We start from the raw sequence: 26928 nt of genomic DNA on the forward strand, positions 1-26928 counted from the left end.
GCATCTCCCTTATGAGGAGAGGCTGAGGCACTTGTGTCTTTTTAGTCTGGAGAAGAGAAGGCTGAGGGGGGATCTGATCAATGCCTATAAATACTTAAAGGGTGGGTGTCCAGAGGATGGGGCCAGTCTTTTTGCAGTGGTGCCCAGGGATAGGACAAGAGAAAATAGGCACAAATTTGTATATAAGAAATTCCACCTAAACATGAATAGGAACTTCTTTACTTTGAGGGTGGCAGAGCACTGGAACAGGCTGCCCAGAGAACTGGTGGAGGCTCCGTCTCTGAAGACATTCAAAACCCACCTGGACAAGTTCCTGTGCAACCTGCTCTGGGTGGACCTGCTCTGGCAGGGGGGTTGGACAAGATGATCTCCAGAGGTCCCTTCCAAACCCCATGTGATGCTGTGATTCTGTGATCCACCTTGCTGTAGCCCTGCTCTAGGGCAGGTGGGCTGAAGGCCCGTTAGCCAGCAGAGCACGTCAGGGCTACTCCTACAGTTTGTTTTCCTGTTTAACTTGGTCTGAAAGGAATCCGCTCGCTGCACTCCAAGACCGGCTGGTGTCAGGGAGCCACAGGCAGTAAGCGGGGACAGATGGGAGATGCATTTCAGAAGGGCTCTTGAACCGAAATGTCATTGTAGACACACAGTGGGATGTGGTCAGCGGGGCTGGCAATGGAACAGGCTTCCCAGAGCCATGTCTAATGGAAGTATTACTCTGAAGAGCTTTGCAGTCCTCTAAATAGAATTTCTTGTTGTTGTTTGAGCCATCCTGCCTGCGAACCAGACTTCAAGTGCCTGTTTGACTTTAATTTGTTAGATCCAGTGACATTTCTTGGACACTGAAAAAACAAAGGTAGCAGATGGTGCGTGCTCATTTCTAATAGAATCACAGAATCTCAGAATCACATGGGGTTGGAAGGGACCTCTGGAGATCATCTAGTGAACCACCACCCCCCCCCCCAAGCAGGTAGAGCAGGTTGCACAGGAACTTGTCCAGGCGGGTTTTGAATGTCTCCAGAGATGGAGACTCCACAACCTCTCTGGGCAGCCTGTTCCAGTGCTCTGCCACCCTCAAAGTGAAGTTCCTCCTCATGTTTAGATGGAACTTCTTATGTTTGAGTTTGTGGTTGTTTCCTCTTGTCCTATCCCTGGGCACCACTGAAAAAAGACCAGCCCTGCCCTCCTGACACCTTCCCTTTAAGTATCTGTATGCAATAGACCTGTGTGTAGGTTGGTATGTAATAGATCTGTGTCACCCTGTCATTAATGAAGCTGGTGATAGTGCCCCAGGAGGTGGATAGTCCCACCTCCTGATAGCATGACGGATACAAGTAGGGCCAAGATGGAGGTCGTTACCTTTGTGACATGCTAAAACAGTCCGTTGATGCTGATGTGCCTCCATGGGGCATGTTGCTGGTCACAGTCAGAGACTGATCCTGCGGCCCCTGGGTGAGAAGACGAAGGACAGCACTGCAAAGTCTTCCCTGCTGGGAGGGATGAGGCAAAGGGCTGCTGTGCTGATGCTGTTGGTGGCTTAAGGAGCCTGAGTCAGACACAGCTCCTCAGTTTGGTTCCCCAGCCCTAAACTGGAGCCTTTTTTGCCTTTGCTGCATCCAGAGAAGCGTGGCCAGCAGGTTGAGGGACGTGATTCTGCCCCTCTACTCTGTGCTCGTGAGACCCCACCTGGAATACTGTATCCAGCTTTGGAGTCCTCAGCACAGGAAGGACATGGACCTGTTGGAACGGGGCCAGAGGAGGGCTACAAAAAATGATCAGAAGGATGGAGCACCTCTCCTGTGAGGACAGGCTGAGAGAGCTGGGGTTGTTCAGCCTGGAGAAGAGAAGGCTCTGGGGAGACCTTATAGCAGCCTTCCAGTACCTGAAGGGGACCTGCAGGAGGGGTGGGGAGGGATGCTTTATCAGGGAGTGTAGCGATAGGACAACAGGTAATGGTTTTAAACTGAAAGAGGGGAGATTTAGATTAGATATTAGGAAGAAAGTCTTTCCTGTGAGGGTGGTGAGACACTGGAACAGGTTGCCCAGAGAAGCTGTGGATGCCCCATCCCTGGAAGTGTTCAAGGCCAGGCTGGATGGGGCTTTGAGCGACCTGCTCTGGTGGGAGGTGTCCCTGCCCATGGCAGGGGGGTGGAACTCGATGATCTCTAAGGTCCCCTCCAACCCAAACCCTTCCATGATTCTACGAAAACGGTCTCCTGCTCCCCACCGGCGGCAGCCGTCAGGCCGGGGGGTGCAGGGCCCCGCCGCTGCCGCCAGGGGGCGCTGTGAGGAGGGGGAAGGCACCGCGGGGCCGAGGGGCGCTGGGGCCGGGAGGCGGCGGCCGGTACCGGCTGCCGGGCCCCGGGGAGAGGGGAGGGAGTGTGGGCAGGGCCGGCACCGCGGGGCCGCACCGCACCGGGCACCCAGGGAACCCGCCCCCTGCCGGCAGCCACAGGCAGAGGGGCGCTGGTGCTGGCTGTAACGGCCAGAGCGTCTGAAAGGGCTCGGAACAGAATCACAGAATCATCTAGGCTGGACGGGGGGTGCAGGGCCCCGCCGCTGCCGCCAGGGGGCGCTGTGAGGAGGGGGAAGGCACCGCGGGGCCGAGGGGCGCTGGGGCCGGGAGGCGGCGGCCGGTACCGGCTGCCGGGCCCCGGGGAGAGGGGAGGAATAAGGTTTCCCCTCAGCCTCCTCTTCTTCAGGCTGAATAACCCCAGCTCCCTCAGCCTCTCCTCATAAGATTTACTCTCCAGACCCCTCACGATCCTTGTTGCCCTTCTCTGGACCCGCTCCAGCAACTCAATGTCTTTCTTGTGGTAGGGGGCCCAAAACTGGTCACAGTACTCCAGGTGGGGTCTCACCAGTGCCAAGTACAGGGGGACAATCACCTCCAGGGTCCTACTCACCACACTGTTCCTGATACAGGCCAGGATGCTGTTGGCCTTCTTGGCCACCTGGGCACACTGCTGGCTCATGTTCAGCCGACAGTCAACCAACACCCCCAGGTCCTTTTCTGCCAGGCAGCTCCAGCCACTCTGCCCCCAGCCTGTAGCGCTGCCTGGGGTTGTTGTGACCCAAGTGCAGGACCCAGCACTTGGCCTTATTGAAACTCATCCCGTTGGTCTCAGCCCATCGATCCAGCCTGCCCAGATCCCTCTGCAGAGCCTCTCTGCCCTCCAGCAGGTCGACACTGCCACCCAACTTGGTGTCATCTGCAAATTTGCTGAAGGTTGTGAGATGGGAAAAAGCCATGGGGCTGGTGGGACCGTTGTGTGGGTAAGGGGCATCTCCTGGGTCACCGAGCCACCGCGCTGGGGCTGGGAACAGACATGCAGGGGAAAGCGCTGGGCACGGCTCTTCTCCGGGGTGTTTCACAGCGTGACATTTACCTTCTGTGTACTCACCTGAACTTTTCCCCCTGGTGCTCCTGAGGAGCCGGGCCCTGCCTGGGTGCCGGGTGTCCCCCCGGGGTGACAGGACCCCTCTGCGCTCCCACCGCTGGCCAAGGGATGGGGTCTGGTCCCGCTTTATCGCGGGTGGTGCCTCTGCAGCACGTCAGTCCCTGGCACTGCAGAGGTTTACCGACAGCAAGGAAGCCTTTGCAGTCTGCCTGCCGTGGTTTTGTTTTTTTTTTTCTCCTCCTTCGCCTTCATTGCTCAACTCTCTTTACTTGGGCTCTGGTGAGGTCACCTCACGGCTTTGCCAGTACATTTTCCCCCAGGGCAGCTCAATTTCTAACTTGGGAGGAAAAATGAAGGGTTGGAGCAGCCTGGGGAAACCGTGAAGCGTTTGAACAAATAAGTGTAGTGAGAGCCCGGCCTCGGGGAGGTGTCACACGAGCGCCAGCACAGACACAGTCCCCTCCCTCTACCTGGAAAGACCTATGTAAGATGGTAGGAATGCCACCACGTCCACCCGCAGCAAGCCTTCCATGCCCACCATGGGGCAAGGCGGGTTTAGCTGGAGGAAACACAACCCCAGTAGAAGCTGAGGGGCTTGGCAGCGTGGCCAGGAGTGGCATTTATTAGCAGGAGAGCTGGGTCTTTGTGGGAGTGCACACATGTCTCTCCTCCCTCAGCAATGCCCGCCGTCCCCGGGGACACGCTGCCAGCAGTGCCGTCCTCAGTGTCGCCGTTGGCAGGAAGCGTGACCCACTGCCACCGCAGCCAGAACCTGCTCTGTCCCCTGAGCTAATTGTGGCTCTGCCCTTGACACTCCTCGGGGCACGGTGTCCATCTGTGAAGATCATTTTTCCACCCTCCCCAACACACCCAGCTTTAAAATGGGGAGGAGGTGCCTTTCTCCACCCCAGCCCGGGAGCTCACAAGCCCTGCTCCCTGCAGGCTCCTGCTTGTCCTAGGCACACGGAGCCCCTCGGGCATCTGACCACCTGCCCCAGCAGAGGAGGGGTTGGTTTGCCCCCCAGTAGCCACCACTGGGGCAGGGCTGTGCCCGGGTGTGCTGCCACCGGCTGAGGAGCTCACCCCATCTGCCTGCCCACACACAGCTCCCAACAGACACAAAAGGGGCTCCCCTTGGACAAGGGTATTTTTAAACCCTCTCCAAAGCCCGGTGGAGCCAGCTGTTCCACAGGCGAGCTGAAGGGCACGGGCAAAGCTGCGCACTGGGAGAGGTGACGTACCCAGCAATTTGGAGATAAAGGGCCCCTATTCATAAGAGTTGAGTGAGGCACGTCGTGGCCCCAAAGATAGGTTCCTGTCTTCTCTGTGCCCTCAGAAGCAATAACTCCATTCATCAGCAGACTGGTAACTCTCCCCAGGAGATGGGTGGGTTTTGTTTCTTTAACTACAAGGAGCTGGGCTGGTGCCCGTCATGCAGCCAAAGGGTTTCGTTCCTACCTGTCACCTTGGTGCTTGTTGTGTCCAACTGCTTGTAAAACCTCAACGTGCTAGAGGTGCCTGCTGGCACGGGGTGACAGTTAAAACACATAGGTTTGACATTTGGCCACGGGACAAGGCTTCATTCCCAAATGTGCACTTGGGGGAGAGGATTTGAAGAAAAGTACACACCAGCCCAGAGCCCTGTAAGCATTGCTCCCAAGGAGCAAAACAGGCACACTGAGGGAGGGAGGAGCCTGAGGTGACATAGAATCTTAGAATTGTCTTGGTTGGAAGGGACCTTTAAGATCATCTAGTCCAACCATCAACCTAGCTCTGATAAAAACCCATCACTAAACCATGTCACTAAGCACTATGTTAACCCGTCTTTTGAACACCTCCAGGGATGGTGGCTCCCCCCCTTCCCTGGGCAGCCCATTCCAATGCTTAATAACCCTTTCACTGTAAAAATTTTTCCTAATATTCAATCTGACGCTCCCCTGGTGCAACTTGAGGCCATTTCCCCTTGTCCTATCGCCTGTGACTTGGGAGAAGAGACCAACCCCTTTGGTCTTTCAGGTAGTTGTAGAGAGCGAGAAGGTCTCCCCTCAGCCTCCTCTTCTCCAGGCTGAACAACCCCAGCTCCCTCAGCCTCTCCTCATAAGACTTACTCTCCAGACCCCTCACCAGCTTCATTGCCCTTCTCTGGACCCACTCCAGCACCTCAATGTCTTTTTTTTGTGGTAAGAGGCCCAAAACTGGACACAGTACTCCAGGTGGGGTCTCACCAGTGCCAAGTACAGGGGGACAATCACCTCCGGAGTCCTACTCACCACACTGTTCCTGATACAGGCCGGGATGCTGTTGGCCTTCTTGGCCACCTGGGCACACTGCTGGCTCATGTTCAGCCTGCTGTTGACATGGGACACACATTGGGCCATACCTCACGTGCTGAGCTGCAGCAGATACCTGCAGTCTCTCGGGTGGCCAGGGCAGCGCGATGCTTCCCTGGGCCCAAGGCTCAGCAGCAAAGCCCTCCCAGGTGTTGCCAGTGCCATTCAGTGGTGAGAACAGCCACGGGGCTCTTGTAACAATGGCAAAGGGGGATGTTCAGCTGCATGATGCACGGCAGAATGCTGCCTCACAGGCTGTGCTGGGACATCCCCTGTCCCCCTCCCCAGTACACCAGTCAATACTAAGGTGGATAGGTGTGGGTGTTGGGGATGGGGGAGCTGAACCACACGGCCAGAACTACTAACCTTCTCCTGGGCTTTCCCTCAGCCTCCTTCCGCGTTGTCTGCCCAGCACCAACCATGCTCAGAGCTGGCTTGGACGGCTGCTTCCTTGCGCTGCCTCCTTCCTTCCTCCTTTGATGGAGGCAAGGCTCCCCTTCAGCTCGGGCTGGGGCAGCAGGAGCTTCAGCATCTTCTCTTCCCCAGGCCACCAGTGGGATTGCCTCTCTCAATATGGGGCTGGACCTCCCCCTGAAGGCTCTGGGACACCTCATGCCCAGACTTCACTTAGCAGCTTGTGCTGCTCCACTCAGGTTGTGTGTATGGGATGCACATGGAGTGAGCCCGAGTAACTCCATAGGTCACTGGTCTTGCCACTCAGTGGGAGAGGAGCCCTGGATTTTCTCTGGACAGGTAGAAGGACGGGCTGAGCTCTCTGTTAAGATGCTGGTTGGAAGGGGGACTGTGTCAGTTCCTGGGGTTGAGCCTGCATTTATGCCAAAGGCTGCTATAAGCCAGCAGCTTCAGGACTTGAAGGCCCTTAAGAGCCTGTATTCATCACTAGGCATCAGTGAGCACTGGGTGTCTCCTGCTCAGTCCCCAGGAGCACTGCAGCCCAGCAGAATTTCTACCACCTATCTGCTCTGCCAGGAAAGAAACCAGCCACATCAAGTCCACCAGCGCAAGAGCGATGAAACGGGCTTTCATTGCTTGGCAGCAAACGCAACAAATCCTTGTGGTCTACACAGTCCCTCAGTTGCTTGATGCTGTTCAGCTGCAGGCAGCGTGGACAAGTCCATTGACTGGGTGATGCTCAAGGCAACCACAGTGTGAGCTCCTCACCGGGAAAGTGGCAGGTGCCAAAATGCAAGTCCAAAACCACTGGAAGGCCATAGAAACATAAAATTTTATGCAAGAGTGCTTAGTCAAGAAAGAGGAGAGCTACATACAATTCCCTTTCATGTCACAGAGACCAAAACCCAGATCCCCTCTGCCTCATAACAGCCTGCACCACCAGGCGTAAGAGGTTCTGCAGGAAGGTCCTTCCAGCCAAAACACTGAAGTGCTTCTACTTCAGACAGAAAAATGAAGCATTTGTTGGCCCAGAGAAAAAGCCTCTCTACTGACCAAACATCACTGCATCCTTTGGAAGGAGGCCTGCGTTCTCTAGTTCTTCTCCAATTTCATAGAAAAGAGCAAAGCACGCACTAAAGAACAAATGGGATCCAGATCTCCTCTCCCTCACGTGAGTGCTTTTATCGCTAGATTACAAAGTCCAAGTCATTCTTTCCTTCTCATCTGATCTCATCCCTGGAGCCTGCAGATTAAGAGGCTCAAGCGGTCTCAACAGTCATGGTTCTTGAAGGCCGGAGTCCTGCATCCTCCCCCAGGTTCACACCTGCTGGCGCACAGTACAGACAGGGTAATGTCTAATTAGAGGCGTTGCTGTTTCTAATTAGATTTCTCTTAGTAGCAGAAGCTGCCCAAATCCCAGGACAGACACATACGGTTCAAAGATTCCTGGCATGCTGCTGTATCAAAGAAGGCTTTTTGTGAGGATCATACATCGCATCTTGGCAGAGATTCATTTGTACGATCCAAACCCCTCCTGGATGCTGGGTGGGGACTGGAATGGAGAGCCTGCAGCCCAAGAGTCCTCCAGCTTCTTTGGCTCTCCAGATGACATTCTTCTTCCCTGTCTTCACTCTGAGGAACCATGTCCTGCAATCACACAGCTCCCCCAGATATTAATTTCAGAGAGTTCCTGGTGGGAGCAGTGGCTTAGGCAGAAGAATCACCTTGATTGAATGCACCAAAGGAAATTGGGAGTGCTATCGTTATTTCAAAGTTGGATTAGAAAAGACCTCATTTCCATTTAATTAGGGATGTGTCCCCACCTGCTGTGAAATATTATTATGGTGCTTAATTTCTTCTTCACCGTTTCTTTTGCTTCTTCTTTTTCAAAGAGTGAAGCAAGTTGAGCTGGGGAAAGACTCAATTACTTTGAGGTGTGTTGGCAATATCTACTTCAGGACCTGCTTCTTGTATGAAAAGCTGCAAGGAGCCTGGCACATGTCGTTCTACTGTAAGACCACCACTTTCCCCCCTCTTCCCCCTTGCAGACACATGTACACACTCCTTTTTTCACAAGCCCTCCTCCCCACTTACTCCCGTGGCCTGATGACTGCTCCCACTGGAAAAGGCTGGTTCTGCAGGGATGGGGCCCATCTCTCTGTTCCCTGCTGGGCCTGCCACACCTCTGCCCACGCAAACACCAGGGGGTTGGGTGTAACCTCATATGACTGCCAGATTTTGATGTCTTCAAGTGCTCTCCTGTGTCCAGACCGTGCAGACGAGAGCAGCTCCCAGCACTGACCACCCTCACGGATGTGCTGGGCACCTCTGCCTGGGTTTCACTGGCATTGCCAAGGGCGGGCACTCCCCAGCCATACACCATTAGACACTTTTTCCGAGCGTGGGCTGGAAGCCCAGTGTTCTCATGTGCCTCCAGAGGCTGAGGCAATGGACATGTGTCTCTGTGCTAATCCAGCCCTGGAGACAGCCCCACCCTGAGAGCTCAGAGCGCAGCCAAGCGCCCTTCGGTTTCGGGCTCTAAATCTCAGAGGATCAGCCTTAAATGATGAGGTTCAAGGGCTGCGATTCTGGAGATGGTCCTTTATCGACCCACAAGCTGCCACTGACAGTGAGCACCACCCACGGGGCTGGGGTTGAAGATGGCAGTCACACAGAATCACAGAATGATATGGGGTTTGGAAGGGACCTCTGGAGATCACCTAGTCCAACCCCCTGCCAAAGCAGGTCCACCTAGAGCAGGTTGCACAGGAACTTGTCCAGGTGGGTTTTGAATGTCTCCAGAGACGGAGACTCCACCACCTCTCTGGGCAGCCTGTTCCAGTGCTCTGCCACCCTCAAAGTGAAGTTCCTCCACATGTTTAGTGGGAACTTCTTATGTTCAAGTCAGGCTAAGCCGTGCTGCATCCTGGGTTCTCAGGCCCCTGCCAGCCAGGGCTGCAGAAGGGGTGCTTTGTAGAGCGCATTAGCTCTGAAGAAAGTGCTCATCTCTCTCTTTCCCTCTTTGCATCTGCTGAAACTGGTTGGCAAAGCAGAGAAAGAATTTAGCACTGCGCGGAGCCTGGCTATCCAGAAAGGCATGAGGAAAAAAAACCAGGTAGATATAAAGGGTGATCAGTAATCATGCTTTTAATAGCTTGTAAATATTTTTCTTTTTTAAATTCCAGGCAACTAAGATGTACATTTGTTGTGTATATCCGACATCTGAAAAAACCATGAGTCCACAATCTGTTCTGTTTCATCCCTTTTCTAAAGCACATAAATTAAAGTATCAGTCACCCCAATATACAACAGTTTTATGAAGGAAAAAGTCTTGTTCTGTTTTTACAATTCAGTGTCACCTCTTTATCTGAAGCATTAGCTAAAGTTTTAGCTAGATAACTGTCTCACAACAAATAGGAATACCCAGAACTTAGTCTGTCTAGAAATATTCAAGAAATTTCCACTCCCTGCTCTCAAACTCCACTTCCTAAATAAAGCATCAGAGTAACATTTTCATTTCCCGCTAGAAAACTAAAGACCCCAAAAACTCTTCAAACACCCCTGGGAAACACTGTTTGGACCACAGAGCTTATTAAACTTGAAACATTAACAGTGCAACGATTTCCCCTTCTACAGCTTCAGCGCAGAACCTGAATTGGCACCAGGATGAACGAGGCTAGAAAATGCCAGACGACAAGCAGCCTTTGGTGCCCGGGGCTGCTAAACTGCCTCCCGTGCTTGATTTAGGTACCCAATAACTGCTCTCAGCTCTGAGAGCACCTGCAGATTCGGGGACCTTGGGCCACTCAGTGGGTCAGGCTGAGGCCATTTCAGCATCCCCGGGATTCAGCAAACCAGGATTTGAATCCGGATGGGAAGATGCTGAGGACCCTCCTCTCACACCGGTGCCAGGGCTCAGCACTTGGCACGATTCAGCCACGTAGCTCTGGCCACCACCCCAAGTTATTCCCACCAAAACTATTATTTATTGACTTTATTAGCAATACAGCACGGGCCTTGACGGGGTGGGGTTGCCCTTGCCTTCTTCCTGTTGGGGTGTACATGGGCACCACGTACCTGGGGCTGCTCCTCACCAGTCTGCTCAGGAACCGGTGGGAATGGCCTGTGCTCTAGCACAAGGTAGATCTCCTACAGGAAAATGGGAGGCAGGCAGAGACAGCTCATCTGGCTGATGTCTTCATCCGTTCCCCAGCACTGAATACAAAGCCTCTGATCCAGGGGAAAAAGAAAACTCAAAGATGAAAGAACACAAAAATAAAGCGAAAAACGTGACCTTTAACTGCTTTTCATCTCCCACTGCTTTGACTAAGGAACTCAATCTATAAGTGCAGCTAACTCCAGAGACGAATGTGCTCTTTCACAGTCTTGTGTGTGTGCAGCACTAGAACAAAGTCACAACTACAAGTGCAAAGGAACAACATTACAGTCCTCAGAAGACCTACTCTGTGCACTCACCATCAGCTTGAGTTTGCCGATAAGGTTAAGCAAAGAGGTTCATTCTTCTTGAGCACAAATGAAAATCCATCAAACAGCTTCTATTACAGCGAGATTCTAAACTGACATAAATAATTATAGTCTTGATTAAAAAGAATATATTATTCTAGATTTTTGTTTGGTTTTTATTTTAGTTTTCATGTAAAACCCCTATACTCTTGACATCTAGGAACAAAGACAAAATAAAAACCAGGCACTTGCTGTGCCTTCTCAAGCACTATCGTGGTGTTTAAGGGACACAGAGGAACTTAACAAATGAGATTAATGCCTACAGTGGAAAACGAGAGGAGTTCTTCATGCCGTCGGCTTTTTCAAGTCTCGGATTTGCTTAATCAGGTAGTTCTTCTCATCGGTGAATTGCTCGTCATCCGTCCTCTCTTTCTGGAAATTGCTCAGAAACTCAATTAGCTTGGGTTGGTTTTTCAACAGGATCTCCACAATAGGCTGTGTTTTGTTTGGACTGGCCACAAAAACCTAACATGCAAACAAACCCAGGCACAGGGAGAGACAGAGAGAGAGAGAGAGGGGAACATCAGTCACAACATCCCCGTAAGTGATTTTCTAAGGAGTGAGCTGAAGGCTGGCAGGCAGACACTCCGCTGCTACACACCTTGTCCCGAGGCACAGAGAGAGGAGTCACAATCACCTTGGTTCAACAGCAAACAGAGGCAAAGCTATTGAGGGAGCCTGTGGTATCGCTTCCCTTTAATTTTGCTCTTTGTTGATAAAAGCATTTGATTGTAAACCCAGCTGTCAGGAGCGGGCTATCAATTCTCAGCCTCTTCCACATGCAAGACTTAAATACAAAGAAATTAATTATCAGGAGAACGGAAAAGCTTTGTGTCAGTATTGATATCATTTCCATACTAAACCGGGCCTAAAATTAGACTTGCCAGCTTTGTTTTGGTTTGGAAAAATATGTCAGAGGCTCCACTTCCCCTCTGCCTAATCCATTCACGGGGAGCATGGAAATTTCCAGCAGCAAGAGGAGCAGGAGCAGAGGGGAGGGTGGCAACACGGAGAGGTGACACTCACCTGGCCCGGCCAGCCCAGCGCTGGGGGCTCACTCGTCTTCTCAAATAGCAGTTTTTAAGGATAAACCTAGCTGTGCTCTGATTTTTCCTCCTGCAAAGCCTAAAGCCGCAGAGTTTTCCAGCTTTGGACATGACCCCCTACGCCACAGCACTGTTTCTTTAACGTTTTTCTCTGCCTCGCACACTGGCTGATGACGACAGGAAACTTCGGGCCGGTTGTAAAGGCCAGGGGTGACAAGCTCTTCCCAGGGACCTCAGGATGCCGCGGAGATGCGGGCTCTGCAGACATGGGTCACAGGGGGCAGATGGGGCAGCAGGAACACACACACAGAGCCCAACCCTGGCCACCCCAGGAGAAGCTCCCACATCTGGCTCACTCCGAGGTTACCATGGCTGGTCAACAAAACACCGCCCCAGCGCTTGTGCAACGACATAAATAACTGGAGTTATTCTCTACCCGACGAGAAGAAATTAAGGATGGACAGGGCTGGAAAACGTCCAGTTTCCCTCCGAGCCTGTTCAAACCAGAATGAAAACAAACATCTGATGACGGCACAGAATGGCATGTTGTCCGGCCGAGCACAGGCGGCACCACCACTTGCCCAGCCCTGGAGCTGCTGACTCTAGACCTAAGGCTCTTCTGTAGGTTAATTTATCTCCACGGAGATTGTGCCCACATGAAAACCCAAACCATGTCCTGCTCATTAAGACTATATTTATTTATTTTTCCATAAAGGTGAAGGAAAGTATATAATCTTAAACCTTGCCATCCTGATGCCATAAGAGCCCTAATCCCTGCCTATGCTTTTGTCTCCTTCGCATCCCTCCTCCTCAGGAGCCACCTGCTTCAAGGTATTTTTTTCTCTGGGGAAAGAGCTGCACACTGGGTGCACTCTGCCACACTGGGTGAATGCTCCCAGGCCCCAAGTCTTTTACAAAGTTTTCACAGAATGACAGAAATGTAGTGGTTGGAAGGGACCTCTGGAGATCATCTAGTCCAACCCCCCTGCCAAAGCAGGTTCACCTAGAGCAGGTTGTACAGGGACGTGTCCAGGTGGGTTCTGAATGTCTCCAGAGACGGAGACTCCACCACCTCTCTGGGCAGCCTGTTGAGCCTGCAGCATCTGAAAGCAATATCCCCTCCCTTGCAAACAACTGTGATATGCTGCTATTGATGTGTTGGCTCTCCATATAGGAAATAACAGGTTTGGAGATGTAAATCACTACTGAACATACTTTACAGCTTTCTAATCCATGCCTTTTCTAGGGAACACGAATCTTGCAATCTTGTGGTATGAATGTTTGGCTGTGGCTGAGACTGCGGCAGGTGCTGCTCTCAGTTCAAGCAGCTCCCCACGTGCTGACCTGCAGCAGGACACCACGCTGATGGAGCCTGGATACTTCCAGGATTTGGACTGTGAGAAGCCCCCAGTCATCTGGACAAGCTTCCTTTGAGAAAAGCAGTAGGTAAGCCTATGCGCAGGGATGAGGAACATAACCATGACACATCTTCATTACAAGTTTTTAATTTCAAAGTTCAGTTCCCTCTTTGTGACCAAGAGAAGAAAACCATCAAGTACACTGACAGGACCCACGTTTTCAGAAAGAAATCTGATTGTGGTGCAAATGGGATCCATTAAAGAAGGCCTTGAAGTGCTGAACCATCTTCCCTTAATGAATATTAGGACTCCTTACAAAGATAACTGAAGGCTGACTCTCAAAATGAATAAATCTAAATCATTCTTCTTGTAAAGGCTATCTGGTCTGCAAACAGAACTGGAAAGATTTAGTGGTAAACAGTAAATACCAGCATTTCATATTGGTCCTACTACTAGTATTACAATAGCAAATAATTAAAGAACTTAGTTTAATAGAAGGCATCACATCCTGTTTATCTTCCTGCTCGATTATTTATAGATTATAATCTTCCCCTTGCAAAACTGTCCCACTGAACATTCAAACAAAGATCATCTTGACTGCTAGTCTTGCTCAGTGTCAACAGGGGCTCGTAAAGAGAGAACGTTAAAGGACCAGAAAATTCCTGAAATGTTATTCAATACTTTGGGCAAAGCAAACAGAATCAATTCTGCCAGTATCAACTAATCAGCATCACAAAGCCCAGGATTAGGACCACCATGAGACTTTACTTTTAAAAAAGAGTCTCCCACATTCAGAACTCTGTATTGTCACAGAGCAGGAGATAAATCCCTGGAAACAGGAATCATTATTAACACCATCTAGAACATTTCTACCAAGATGAAATATAACTGAAGCTAAAGCACTCCACAGAGAACTTTATTTCACCTACGGTTTTACTATGAGAGAGACAGAGACCAAAATAAAGAGAGTACTCATATTAAAATTCCAACTCTAAAAATAGCCGTTTCAGCACAGTTCCATTTTGTGAATGTTTGCAAAAAGCCTGGAATGAAAATCAACTCTGAAGCTTCAAAAGTTGTCCAAAGTGTAACTGTTGACCTCTTCTCCATTAAAAGTCATACACTGGATTTCTTCAAACAAATACCAAAATCCCTTGATTAGAGAATCTGACCTTGTTTCCTTGCAATTAATAACCAGGCATCACCATCCTCTGGGACTAGAGCACAGCAAAAAGTGATTACAGAGTCTGGATACCCTGGATTGGGTATTTTAAGACTTATTCTGGGGTCACGCACAATCTTACTCTGTCAGGAAGCTGCACACAGAAGAGCCTTACTGTTCATGTTGCTTCTAATGTAGTGCTTCACATAACACCTCTGGCCCTATAAACCCTCCAGTTAAGAAACAGAGAGGACACAGCCCCACAAACATGGTTTCAGCTTCGTACCAAGAGGAAACTGCCAGTACAGTCAAATTATGTGAGACCATTTGCAGAGCAAGCTGCAGGAGGTAGCTCTGTAATGTGCACGAAATGAATGGAAAAATTAAACTAAGGTCACAAAACACAGTGTACCCATTCTATTTTTAGACTTAAACAGTAAAATATATCTTGCTAAATGACTGCTTAAGAACAAGAAGGTTGCATAATCCCAATTCAACACTACAGGGTGTTTTCCTCAAAATAATCTAATTGTTTATGTGAAAGCCAAGAGAGCTTGTTGGTTCCCCATATGAGAAAGTTGTGAGAGCCTTTAATTTGTAAACACATAAGGTCAAAGGAATACCTGCACCACTTTCACAGATGTCTGAAAGCTTTGCTCTCCCCTACAGGCAAACTCAAAGTAGCCTCCACTAATAGTTCTCACAAATCTATCACGGGAACTGGAGAGCACTTCCCAACAAGGGGTCTTCCAAGTGTGCATGCTCAAGACTGGGACCTCTCCGCTGAAATCAAGACAGAGAAGAACTCATGACTCTCAAAGGCTACATCTCTAGGTGACCCCCTTGGATTATTTATGCAGGAGGAGGAAAGGGGTGAGGTATGTCAACTCTTCCTAATGATTACATACTGGCTAATCCTCATGCACACATTGTCTGGGACATCCAGCTTTACAAAGCAGCCACAAACCTTTAGGATGGTTCCACAAGGCAGAAGCTGCATTTTGCTCAGGTGAAAGGAAGAGAAGGAGCTGAAGCCAGGAGGAAGATCAAGCATCTCCTCAACAGAGAACGGAAGAAGGCACTGGAAGTGGACACCTTGTTTGCCTTCTATTTCCCACCCAAAGCATCCTGGATCAGTGAAACATTCTCAGAGCTTAAAGGGAGACTGACATTTTCAGCCACAAAATGTTCCCACAAAATATTTTTGCACTAGAGGTGCTCATCATTTCCATCTCTATCTTACAGTTTTGAATCTTCAATAATTAGAAATTGCCTCAGGGAGATAAGAGTCATATGCCTTTTTTTGGGTCAGCTGGGGCATGGGAGCATTGGAATTTGGATGCTTACAAAACAGGCACTTTTTCATTTCAACTGTGTCTAACTGGTGAAACATCTAAATCAGGTAATTTAAACCCAAATCTTTTGGCAGCTCGGACAGAGCAGCAAGTATCCACCTCTCAGCAGACCTTTGATTTCAAATCACTGTGTTGAGTCTACTGTAATTTCAACCAGGGCTGCACAGGTATTTTGCAAGCACAATTTTAAAATGCAGGCACAGTTTAAAATTTATGAGATTGAAAGCTGAGCACAAGATTCCTCTCCCAGTTACATTAGCATGGAATTATTACAGCTGACAAGAGAGCTGGGCTGAGGGACACGAACCCTGAAATGTACCCCTGCAGAACAGGGTACAAGCAGCCAGTAGCATTTTCCCCCATTTTCTTAAATATTTAAGGATTTCCTTTAGTAGTTCTCAAGAAGTTAGAATTCAATTTAAGAAGTGAAATTAGAGGAAAATGCTTTTCTCTGACCCGCTCTACAAAGCTAATTCACAATGTAATTTTCTGTAGGACTCTATAGCTACCCTGCCCACCAGGGAGAAGCTGAGTGCTTCTATACCCAGCTACCCCAGATCTTCAGTGAGGACCTAAAAGGGAAGCTCTGCTGCACCTCTAGAGTTATTTGAGTGTGCTGCTGGTGGTTATAAACGAGCAGTTTCCAGCTGATGACGTTCTGCTTTGAGTCTGCAGTTTCCCCCCAAAGAGCACAACGTGTGTGAGATGGCGTGAGGCACACCATGGCACGGCTTACATGCTGCTGACAGGTACTGCTGGAAAAAAAGCCAACAACATCCCATGGAGGTCACTATCTGAGTACACGGTTTGGCCCTTTGAACTGAAGAGACACAGCATTACCACTGTGGACTGGTTGTTTGCTGGGCACCTGAAGGCCTCAGCATTACGTCCACGAGGTCACAATTGCAAGCGGTCAAGCAAGGCTGAGCCTACAATATCTCCACTCTTAACTGGAAATGGGACGCAACATACTGGAAAAGAAAAGGAAGGGAGGAATGAGAAGGAAGAATGGGGAAAACAGCAATGCGTGACGTGGTTGCACACTGGAATCCTTTCAAGTTATTCCAAGTCCTTTCAAATGCCTCTTAAAATAAGCAAAATCAGCTGTTCCCAAGGCCTGGGCCATCCCTATCATCAATTCCGACACAGAAACTCATGTGTTTCACACATCAAAATCTAGCATTTATTCAACAGAGTGGCTAAGAGAGCCCAATCCTCTGATCCCTTCCCTCCATAAGCATCTCAAAGGCTGCAAGTGTTTGGAGCCTGACTGCTCTCTTATCTTGGAGCCACATACCTCCCGATAAGGAGGAGGAGAAGTTACTCACAGTGGTTCAGATGACTATGGAGGAAGTCAGCAAGGGAACAGCTTACCAAGCTGCTTATTTCAGGGAGGGAATTTTTTTTAATCCTCCTTGAAGCTCTTTCTTTTTTGTTGTTGAAACGTGTTTTTTTTAGAAGCTGCACATCCTCTAAGCCTCCACACTGAAGATCTTGAAAGCTTTTTTCCAAGCAGAAATGGCAGAAGTACAAAACTCAACAAGTCACCCTGAATTTGTGGAGGGTGATGTAACCCTTTCACAATAGCATGTTTTTTGGTGTGATCTGGTATCTTTCTTAACCATCTTGGGGAATGATATCCTTACAGGCTTAATTTTCCTCTTCTGAAAATCATTAACGACTCTATTTACATAGCTTGAAATTAATATGCAGTTTTGCACAATAACTATCCAACTCACCCTCTGTCCCAGAGCAGAGAACTTTTTTGCTAGGAAAATGGTGAACTTTTCACTTCTTAACATTAATCGACACAAAAAAAGGGACACTGGTTGGATCTGGTAATTGTCTAAGATTGTATTAATGATCTCTGCAAAATAACGGAAGGATTAAACTAATTTCAAGCTCAGATTTACCAAATCTTTTTAATACCTTTAAAAGCAAATTGTGTTCATACTGATGCACAGCACTAGCACTACCAACTTTTGGTCTTAATGTATAGTTTTAAGACCTTTTTTTTTTTTTTTTAAGTATTTACCCAGAATCACATGGTAAAATGACCTAAGAGCTGAGGGAAGGTACCACAAATAAGACCTAGAAGCTTTGTGTTTTGTTACCTGTAGCATTCACCTCATTGCTACTTGAGTGACTACCCTCAGCCCAAACCAAAACGATGCTGCCTTACATCTCACCTGAAGGCAGGCAAACAGGAATCAGAGGCTGAGCGACAGAAAGGTTTTCAATTAAGGCCTTCACAAATACTGGAAGTGACTGTAAACCCCAAATTTTGCATTAATTGTCTGGGCTTTCTCTTGCCCACCTTGAAAGACACTTTCATGAGGAAAAGAGGAAGTCTGCCACCTCTGCAGCTCACACTAGCTCACCTTGAACACATGGAATGCTTCAAACTGAATGTTGGGGCTTTTATCTCGCAGCAAGTTCATCATCAGCTTCAGATTTTCTGGTTTGCTGATGTATTTTGTCATGATGGCGAAGTTGTGTCGGTCCAGAATCAATTCACCCAGCAGCTATAGAGACAATTAAAAAAACCCACAGTTTTTTCAGTCCAATGCATTAATTTTGGATATCAAGAAAGTAGCAACATATTTTAATGTTTGCCTAAGAGGTTTCAATGTCACTACCTTTAAAAAAAAACTAACTAGACTTCATGCAGTGAGTCACTTAATGTCCAGTAATGCTCATCTTCTAAATACTACAGAGAGGGATCCCACGTATGGGCTGGATGTAACAGGAGCTGGTGTGAGCCAGCTGGGACAGAAGCAAGTGTGGTGCAGCTGTCCCACAAAGACACCTTAATGTCATTTGGGTGTTACATTAACGTACCTATCTGGTCCCATCTGCAGACCTGGTCCCATCACGTCAGACTTGGTGCTGTAGGATCAAACAGCACCAGACACACAGAGACTATCACGTTACTTTCAAGCTCATTTTAAACTACATTCTGAACCAAAGTCCAGATTCGAGGTCAGAGGAAAAATGATAGTGCTTGTTCCATAGAAACGGCCCAATGCTTCACCAGAGATCCCAGAAAAGTCACAGCGAGCTCTTGAGCACTGTACGAGCAGCATCCTCAAGCACTTACTTCTTTTTTGTTTTACATGGCTGCTCCATTGCCATACATGCATCTTGAGATTCTGCATAATGTGGAGCTCAAATTTAGAAGGAAAGTGCTGAGAAACTTTACTTTACCTTCAAAGATTGTCTCTTTGTAACGTAATTCTCAGAGTGAAGGAGTTTTTCATAATCCTCAAAGATCTAGAGTAACAAGAAAACACAAAATGCATCCGATTCATGTCCATCCTTCCTCCTCCCAGTCCTTCCCACCCCAGAGGAGCAGCAGAGACCACAGCAGTGCTGGCCTCTAACACTTCACTGCCACACTAGGCACAGCTCTCACGGCCTTTTTTCTTGGCTGGTTATCACAGAGTGAATTAATGCCCAGGAACACTCCTCTTCCAAATACTGCAAAGAGGGATACCACATATGGACTGGATATAACGGGAGCTAGTGCGAGCCAACTAGGACAGAAGTAAGCCAGTGCCCCTACAATCTTCTCTTAAAGGAGGGTGAATCTGCTGCCAGGACAGACGGGTCCAGCATGTAACTGGTCCACTCACTCATAGTGTGGTCATGACTTGCTTTGTGATCTAACACGATACCCCAAACTAGTGATGGTGCATCCCATACTGGCATATGCCCAAAACTCCCTTTGTCAGGTGCCACCTGCCTTGAGCAGCTCATTAAAGCCATTTGCCCGATGAGGGTTAGTAGGAGTCCAGCGTGTGCTGGCTTTTGTGGGACTGGGCCAAGGGAACCTGGTGGTCAAGAAGACTGAGAGAGAAGGCTACGATAAGTTCAAACCACCTACTGAACAAACAACAAACCCCAACACTCCTCTCCAAGAACCATCTCTAAAAAATGCTCATTTCCACAATTTATACTTAAAATTTTAAATGTTAAATAAAGGGAGAATGGGGACTGTTCCAATGCAGTACTTCAGTGCTAAGAGAAAAGATTAGCAGAGACACTAATTTTGCTCCAATTAAGCTGCATTTGTGACTCAGCAATATCTTTATATAACCTTCTTGGTAACTCTAGAATGAAAGACATTGTCTTCCGCCTTTTCACTTTGGCAATGAAATAAAGAGTGCCTCAGGTAACATAAGAACATAACCCGTAGTCTAATTCTGTGATCCATATCAGTCCAATTTTAGTTGATTCCAGTGGAATTTTTCTGACCCACATTTGGTTCAAAACTGAGCCAAAAAGTCAACATGAAAAATGGCAGGAAACCAAGGGACTAATTGCATTAGGATGGTAAGAGGTAATTGCCTTAGATGGTAAGACCCCAGTCCCCAGTTAGGTACATGTAATTTCCCGAAATGCTAGAACTTCTTGCAGCAACTATTCTCCTCTGTCCCAAAGTATTATATATGACACTAGCGTGGCCCTATCAGCCCTGGAATATCACAAAACTCTTTTAAGACATGCACGCTTTTTCCACCATGATCTGTTTACATACAAAGTGGACAGTTGTGTTCACATATGAGGAGGTACGATGTCTGCAGAGAAAAACACAACTTGCCTTTAAACTATGAGCGCTCCTAAAACCTCGGTGTTTGTCCCCGTATATGTGCAAAGGGGGTACCCCTTTCAAACACCACAGGAGGATTCTGCTTTAGTAAAAGCAATGTTTAGTTTTGCAGTCCTACGTGACTATTTTATGTGGAGCATGAAACCCTCCACTATCAAAAGTGCACTTTTTCCAGCTAAGCAGGAACAGATTTTTAAAAAATTGCTCTCTCGTTTACGCTTACCACATCATAATTTTGTTCCAGAAATTCTGCTACCAACAATTTGTGTCGTGTTAACAGGTCCTGGGGAAGAACAGAGAAAGGTTACCTGAGAGAGTGTGCTCATTTGATTGTCCCTTGATTCTCAAATTTATTTTAGCATTTTTTACCAGGTCATCTTTTAGGTGGTATTTACAACATGATTTCTATAGACCAAAAGCATTTAAAAGCAAAACTGCAAGACCAAAAGCATTTAAAAGCAAAACTGCATTCTGCATTTATTTCCATTTTAAGGAGATTCAGTGAATGCTCATAGAATTGATACAAAACTATTCCAACATTCGCTCTTTATATTCCTTTCCTCTCCCATCTTTTCTTAAGGTCATCACGCACAGTACTTAAAATGAACTGGGGTGGGGGAAAGGAAGAAAGTAAATTAACCCTTATGGAGGGATCAGCTATGGTTCCAAAGCCAAAAGTGATCTCCATGCTGCCCCACAGCTGGAAAATTAGGCTAAGTTTGATCAATTGCTATTGCTCATCTCCAATGAATACAACAAGGCAGATTCAAATTCAACCACTGTATATAATACATTCATTTATTTAAATCCTAAAAGTTAGGCACCAATCTGAGCTACCCATCAAGACTCCCTCCACAGCCACTCCCTCCCCAGAAAGGGGTCTCTGGTAGGTGGGATGAATTTCTTCTGTGGTTGGTTTTCTACCCAAGGTGGACTTACTGACACAGCATTACCAGACCTTTAAGCTGAAACTTCATAGGAGGTATCCCATCTTAAAAGGCCAACTAATTCAAATTTAAATTAAAGCAACCTCTACCACAGAATTGAAACATGGAGCTCAGCAACAGAGATGGAAATGTTCAGCTCCAGAAGAAATCAAGCCTCTTTACTAGATGAATAGCTACAAAATGAAGTGGCCGGTTTGAGGCCTTTTAGTTTAATTTTTATCTTATTGCCTCCTTTAAAACATAACACTGATCACAATAAATGCCTGATGAAGTCCATTCAAGCTGATACTTTTCCGGTGAATCAGTTGCTCTCTTTTTCATCATTTTTTCCTTGGTTTCCTTACCCACAGTCAGAGACTGAAGCTGATGAGTAGCTGAACCAGATGCATAGACACATCCTCTACAGCATCACAAATAAAAGAAATCCTTTACATACTAATCCTTTAATTTATTTTTACCATCAATTATAAGATGAAAGCAGAGTGCTATAAAAACGAGGACATGTTTTTAATACATTCCTTTATTTGGCAGGACTGCAATGACAGCAGTTTAAAAGGCTGAGTGCAGCAAGCATGATTCACAAGTTTTTATGCAGGGCACTTAGGAGGCAAGTACAACATTTTTCAATAGGGGGCACAAATGGAATATAATCCAAAATGAGTTTTTCATACAAAATCAGGGGAGAGCGTGGAGCAGTGGTATTCAATCAGCACTCTTTCCAACTGCTGCTGGTACCCTCTCACAGCCGACTGCATCTCTAAATACAAGCCATTTTCCTCTGCATTTTTAGCAGCTCTCTTTCCTCTCTGCAGTGCACCTGGCTGAATTTAATTAAGAAGTACATCTCCAGATCATCAAAAATTCCCATACTTTCCTACTATAAATATCCTCAGACTTTAATGCACATTTAATTAAGCCCTCCTCTGGAGCGTAGAGTATCCAAGGCTTTCAGCTCTGAATCAGACACCCTGCTGGCAACACTACAAACCCAATAAGGGGGAAACAGAACTGAAAACATGAGTTCAGTAATCCAACCATATTTTTATGGTATTAGAAATGAGGTAGCTCCACATTTCATGATTCAGTTGCTTCCACATCACTTCTTTCTGTTCCAGCTATTCAGAGCAACAGAGAAATAGGAGATGAGATGAACAGCTGGTTTATTCCAGAACTGACCACGTATCAAGTAAATTTAAAGTACGAGGCAATTTAAAAAAATGCAGTTTATAGATTTTCCCCAAGCACTTTAAAAGGTGATTTCTGACCTATGTCTGAAGATGAAGTGCCCTCATACTCCTCTTTTTCCAGTGCACGTGACGACATAGAATCCTGTTTTTAAATCCTGCTAAAAATACGCTTAGGTCACAGGGGACAGAATTAAGTTCCACAGCTGTAGATCTGTGAAGAATATCAATCCCTCTTTTTTGGGGAGAGTTGGAGTAATCTGCGGTCCTGTGATTCTGTGATTTGTCCCCATCTGGACCCCTGGTTGGAGTGAAGACCGTCCATCACCACAAACACACTCTCCTGTCATTCTCAAAGCAGGATGTGGGCAAAAAATGCAAATCTTTTCTGTCAAACTTCTCTGAGCAGAGACGCTCTTCCAAGCGTAGGGTAAAATGCCAGGGACGGAGGATTTAAATACCTCAGTTGCATTTTTATATAGTCCTACACATATATTTTTACTTGTCAGTATTTCTGTGCTACCTCCACTTTCATAATATTTACCTAACACACACAATGACAGTGCAACTTAAAATAACTGAAAGATGCTGCTATTGATTAACAGGTGTTTGAATTAGTAATCCTGCTCAACACGTTACTGATGAATACAATATTATCTCCATTATGCAAATCTTTACCCCCTTCAGTAGGTTAGTAAAAACTGAAGCCAGGTTTCAGTGTGCGTTGAATCACTGAGCTGAACTCTTAATGTTCCTTACAGTTAATCCTAAGGTCTATCTACTCATGTTTCTAATTAGCTTTGAGAGGAAAGAATGAACAACGTGTTTCTATGACAGCAAGGAACCCACTGATAGAAGAAAAGAGGAGTTATGTCTATATTTAGAAGAGTCTTTACCTGAAAAGAATTTTCCCTAGCTTGCTTTAATTATTTTTCATGAATAGACTAATCTTCCCTGTACATTAAGCTCATAGGCACCACATTTTATTCAAAGACTATTGACCTTGAAGGTCTATAGAAGACTAGAGCACCTTGAATGCAAGATGATGGTCACATACTAACTTCAAGAAATATGGCAAGCTTCACCCAATTTCATTTTTAATACCACACAGAGACTCTATAGACAGTCTGTGCAATGCTTTCACCTACTTAGCTCGTAGCCACATGATCCTTACACTGAACCATGGGTCACAAAAGCAAGCATACAAATAAGTTGTAAAATCACCAGCAGGCACAGCATTAGTCTAAATTTGACTGCCAAGCTCAGAAGGGTCAGCAAAAATTAGAGGATTTTAAATGATTGCTTCTATTTACTGGTTGTGGTCATGATGGGTAGTGGTTTTGTCTCCAGGGGAATATAGGGAGAGAAAAAGGTTATGCATTTTACAAGAACTATACATAATATGTAATTGTTTGAGTTTTAAAAGGTTGCATAAAAGGCCTAGGGTTATCAAGATAAAGAACATCAGTGAAATGTAAATCTGTATTGAATTAAAGATTCTTTGCAGACTTGATCACTGTTGTGAATCCTATTACAAACAGACCAAGGATTAATTATATCCTTTACTGAACAATAAAAACCCCACTCAGTTTAAAGCCAAGACAACATTCAGTGATGACTACTGACAGACTGCCATTTTTGACACGATGCTATGTATCCCGTAATTTACCTTGAATGTAGCAAAGGCATCAGAAGCGATATCAAATGTTGACATTTCCACATATTTAAAAAAGTCTCTGAACTGTTCTGAAAAAAGTATGATTTTGGCCAAGGGTTCATGCCGGATACACTCTCTCAGCATAATTCCACAACGTAAGGCAATATTTGGGGATTCATATCTGAAGAATGAAAAGAAACAGAAAAGGTCAAAATGTAGAAGAACAAAGATAAACGGGCATTCTTCTAGCAACAAGGAACTTTGTAGCATAGGGAACTCATGCACCAGAGGGAACACAACACGTGGACAGCAGCTCCAAGCCAGAGAACTGTACCCAGCTTCAGGACCTCAACCCAAAACTGAGGAGCAGTCACACAGATAAAGCTGCCATCGCAAACCTCTGCCTTCACAAGCCTAAACACATTTTGGCATAAATGTGCGTTACACCTCCTCTCTGCAGAAAGACCGTGGGCCGTGTGTGACGTTTCAACAGAACTCTTTCACCTTTTTAGATCTATGAGAAAGCAAGGTCTATACAATACAATGATCTTCCTTCTCAGATTTAATTCTGAGCTCCTCAGTTTATCCAAGAAAACCTTATGACCACCCATCACTTCCCACTCCTCTTCTAGAGAACACTGCTCTAGAATATTAATGTCTAACGAAGAAGGTAGAAAGAGTCTATCCAGGCCGTCTACACGGGATTAAGCTTTCTGTAGCTCTGAAGATATTTTTTTTGCAGTTGAGGAGGAATTCTGCTCAATCCCTCCTCTGCAGAGGCTACAACTTTGTTCAGGAGACAAGACTGCATTCCTTAAGTTACAATCCTGTTATGGCACATGCATTTCAATAGCCAGGAGCCAGCACTCAATCCTGGAGAGTGAGAGAGTGGGGTGGCAATTCAGATCATCTATTTCTATAAAGTTTTGATTTCTTTAAAGCTGAAATTAATCTGAAAAAAACCTGTTAGAAACACAATTAAAAAAAAAAAAAAAGAAGGGATGAAATCCAACAGTTAGGAATGACTTAAAATGAACTTCTTCCAAGCAATCTTCAATCATGTGAAAGCAGAGAAGTCCAAGGGGACAGAAAGCACACTCTGTTTCAATAAGCTGGTTACACTGTATCAGAACTGTGTATTATCACCCTGGGCTTATCAGCATCATGTTTCCTTTGCACAATTAATTCCTATCACTAGGCCAAAAGAGAAAAAAAAAAAAAAAAAAAAGAATGAAGAAAAACACAAAATGCCATCTGTGTTATAAATGAGTGGGCCTTCAAATTTACCACCAGCTTGCGATTTAAAAGAATGGTAGTGTTTTGTGAGCATACCAGAGCCGCATACTTCAACCTGATGTCAACAATAGTTGGCTTAATGAAAAATGAATTGCTATTCCAAACAGGCAAATGAAACTTCCCACCCTCAAGGAAATGCAGGCACTCAGGCCCCTATTTGTTTCCTTTTGGGGAACATTTACAAACAATGAATTTATAACTCTTTAGACAACGGAGATTTGCTGATGTTTTCCGTTGAGGCGTACCTCTCCTTGACTCCATTAACAGGAATGCTAATTTTCAAGCAAAAAGAGGCGGAGTTGCTCCTAGGAGTGCAGCCAGGAAAATATTTAATAGTTGGCTACGGAATATTTTAGTTGGAATAAAAGCAAATTACATTGTTTCCAGCACAATAACTTTTTAAAACACAAGTATCAACAGAATCATTCTTAGTCAAACGCTCCATTATCTGGAAGCGGGTTAAGGACCTTTGGCTGTTCACATAAGCGAGGGAAGTTGGGTTTGGCTCCTGGAATATGCCTGGAACAAGTTTACATGCTGCCTGGGCATAACTGGCATGTTCTCTGCACCCACACTTACATGCAAAGCCACCAGGCAGGAATGATAGATATGTGCTTCAAAATCACTTCTAATGAGCAATTAGTGCTTTGTGCTGACGTACTCCTGCAGCAGAAAAAAATACAGAGTTCTTCTCTGTTCAGATGAACTTACAACCTAAAGAAACCCCCACATACTGACTACCAAGGGCAACCAGAAAAGGAAATAATGGACTTGAAAAATTTCAAAATACTTCTTGTGGAGGCTGAAAGAGACAAGACTGAGAGCAGAGCTGCATCTCAGCACGAAGGGAATCACACTTGTGTGACTAGTGCAGAAGATGGTACAAGGCAAGGAGCACAGGCAGGAGACTGGGAAGGCAGCTCTAGACTGGGATACACAGGGTGTTGACTAACAGCTGTATTCTGATCTGATTTTACACTAACTTCCATAGCTTGAGTTTATCCTTGGATAAGGAGTTTATTCTTGGATAAACTCAAGGGGAATTCTGCAACTTTAGCCAATATACTATTAAAGCTTTAACTGCACTGTGATATGAAGAGCTCATCACAAAACAGATTGAGGCAAGTGACTGAGTGTACTAGATAGCATGTGGCATGACATATATTTAAAAACGAACTTATAAATCTGTCACTTGTGAGAAATGATGCAAGTGCCACAAACTTCAAGTGCTCTACAGTCATGGTTCTAGAGGGAAAATATTTTAAATTACAAAGTGGTTTCTGGGTTAATGCAATAAGCTGACACTGGAGAAAAAATTGGCCCAAATATACCCTGTAGTCTATATACATCAAATACTGTATTCATCTGAAATCCTATTCATACACAAGACTTGCACACACACAGAAAAGATACTATTAAAGCAAGTCCTCATACAGCAGGAAGGTCAATTAACCTACCAAAAAACAGTAAAAAAAAAATAGTAGTCAACTATGTGCTGTATGTTTTTCTGAAGCTGAGAAGCTGGAAGGAAGTAGCCAACAAGTAAAACGAAGCCTAAAAGGTAAGAACAGTTATCTCAAGCTGGCAGTGCCGCCGGAGTATTAGGCAGGAAACACTGGGCGGGAGGCTCTGATTAAGGATCCTT

At 46.4% G+C, this 26928-nt stretch overlaps 1 protein-coding gene across 2 annotated transcripts in view; it reads right to left on the reverse strand.

The window, feature by feature from the left end:
• Positions 1 to 9271: 9271 nt before the first annotated feature.
• Positions 9272 to 26928, reverse strand: part of CAB39L (calcium binding protein 39 like) — a 62972-nt gene continuing 45315 nt past the window's right edge. The window contains exons 5-9 of one of the 2 annotated variants that reach the window (XM_014966106.1): positions 24000 to 24168; positions 20423 to 20482; positions 18795 to 18860; positions 17969 to 18112; positions 9272 to 11131 (exon numbers count right to left, since the gene is read on the reverse strand). In XM_014966106.1, coding sequence (XP_014821592.1) covers positions 10952 to 11131; positions 17969 to 18112; positions 18795 to 18860; positions 20423 to 20482; positions 24000 to 24168 — 619 coding nt within the window. In that variant the 3' untranslated portion in view covers positions 9272 to 10951. The remainder of the gene's footprint in view (positions 11132 to 17968; positions 18113 to 18794; positions 18861 to 20422; positions 20483 to 23999; positions 24169 to 26928) is intronic. The other variant, XM_014966107.1, reaches the window with a different exon arrangement.

The sequence above is a fragment of the Calidris pugnax genome, unplaced genomic scaffold (assembly GCF_001431845.1).
Source record: "Calidris pugnax isolate Ruff unplaced genomic scaffold, ASM143184v1 scaffold20, whole genome shotgun sequence".
Lineage (NCBI taxonomy): Eukaryota > Metazoa > Chordata > Aves > Charadriiformes > Scolopacidae > Calidris > Calidris pugnax.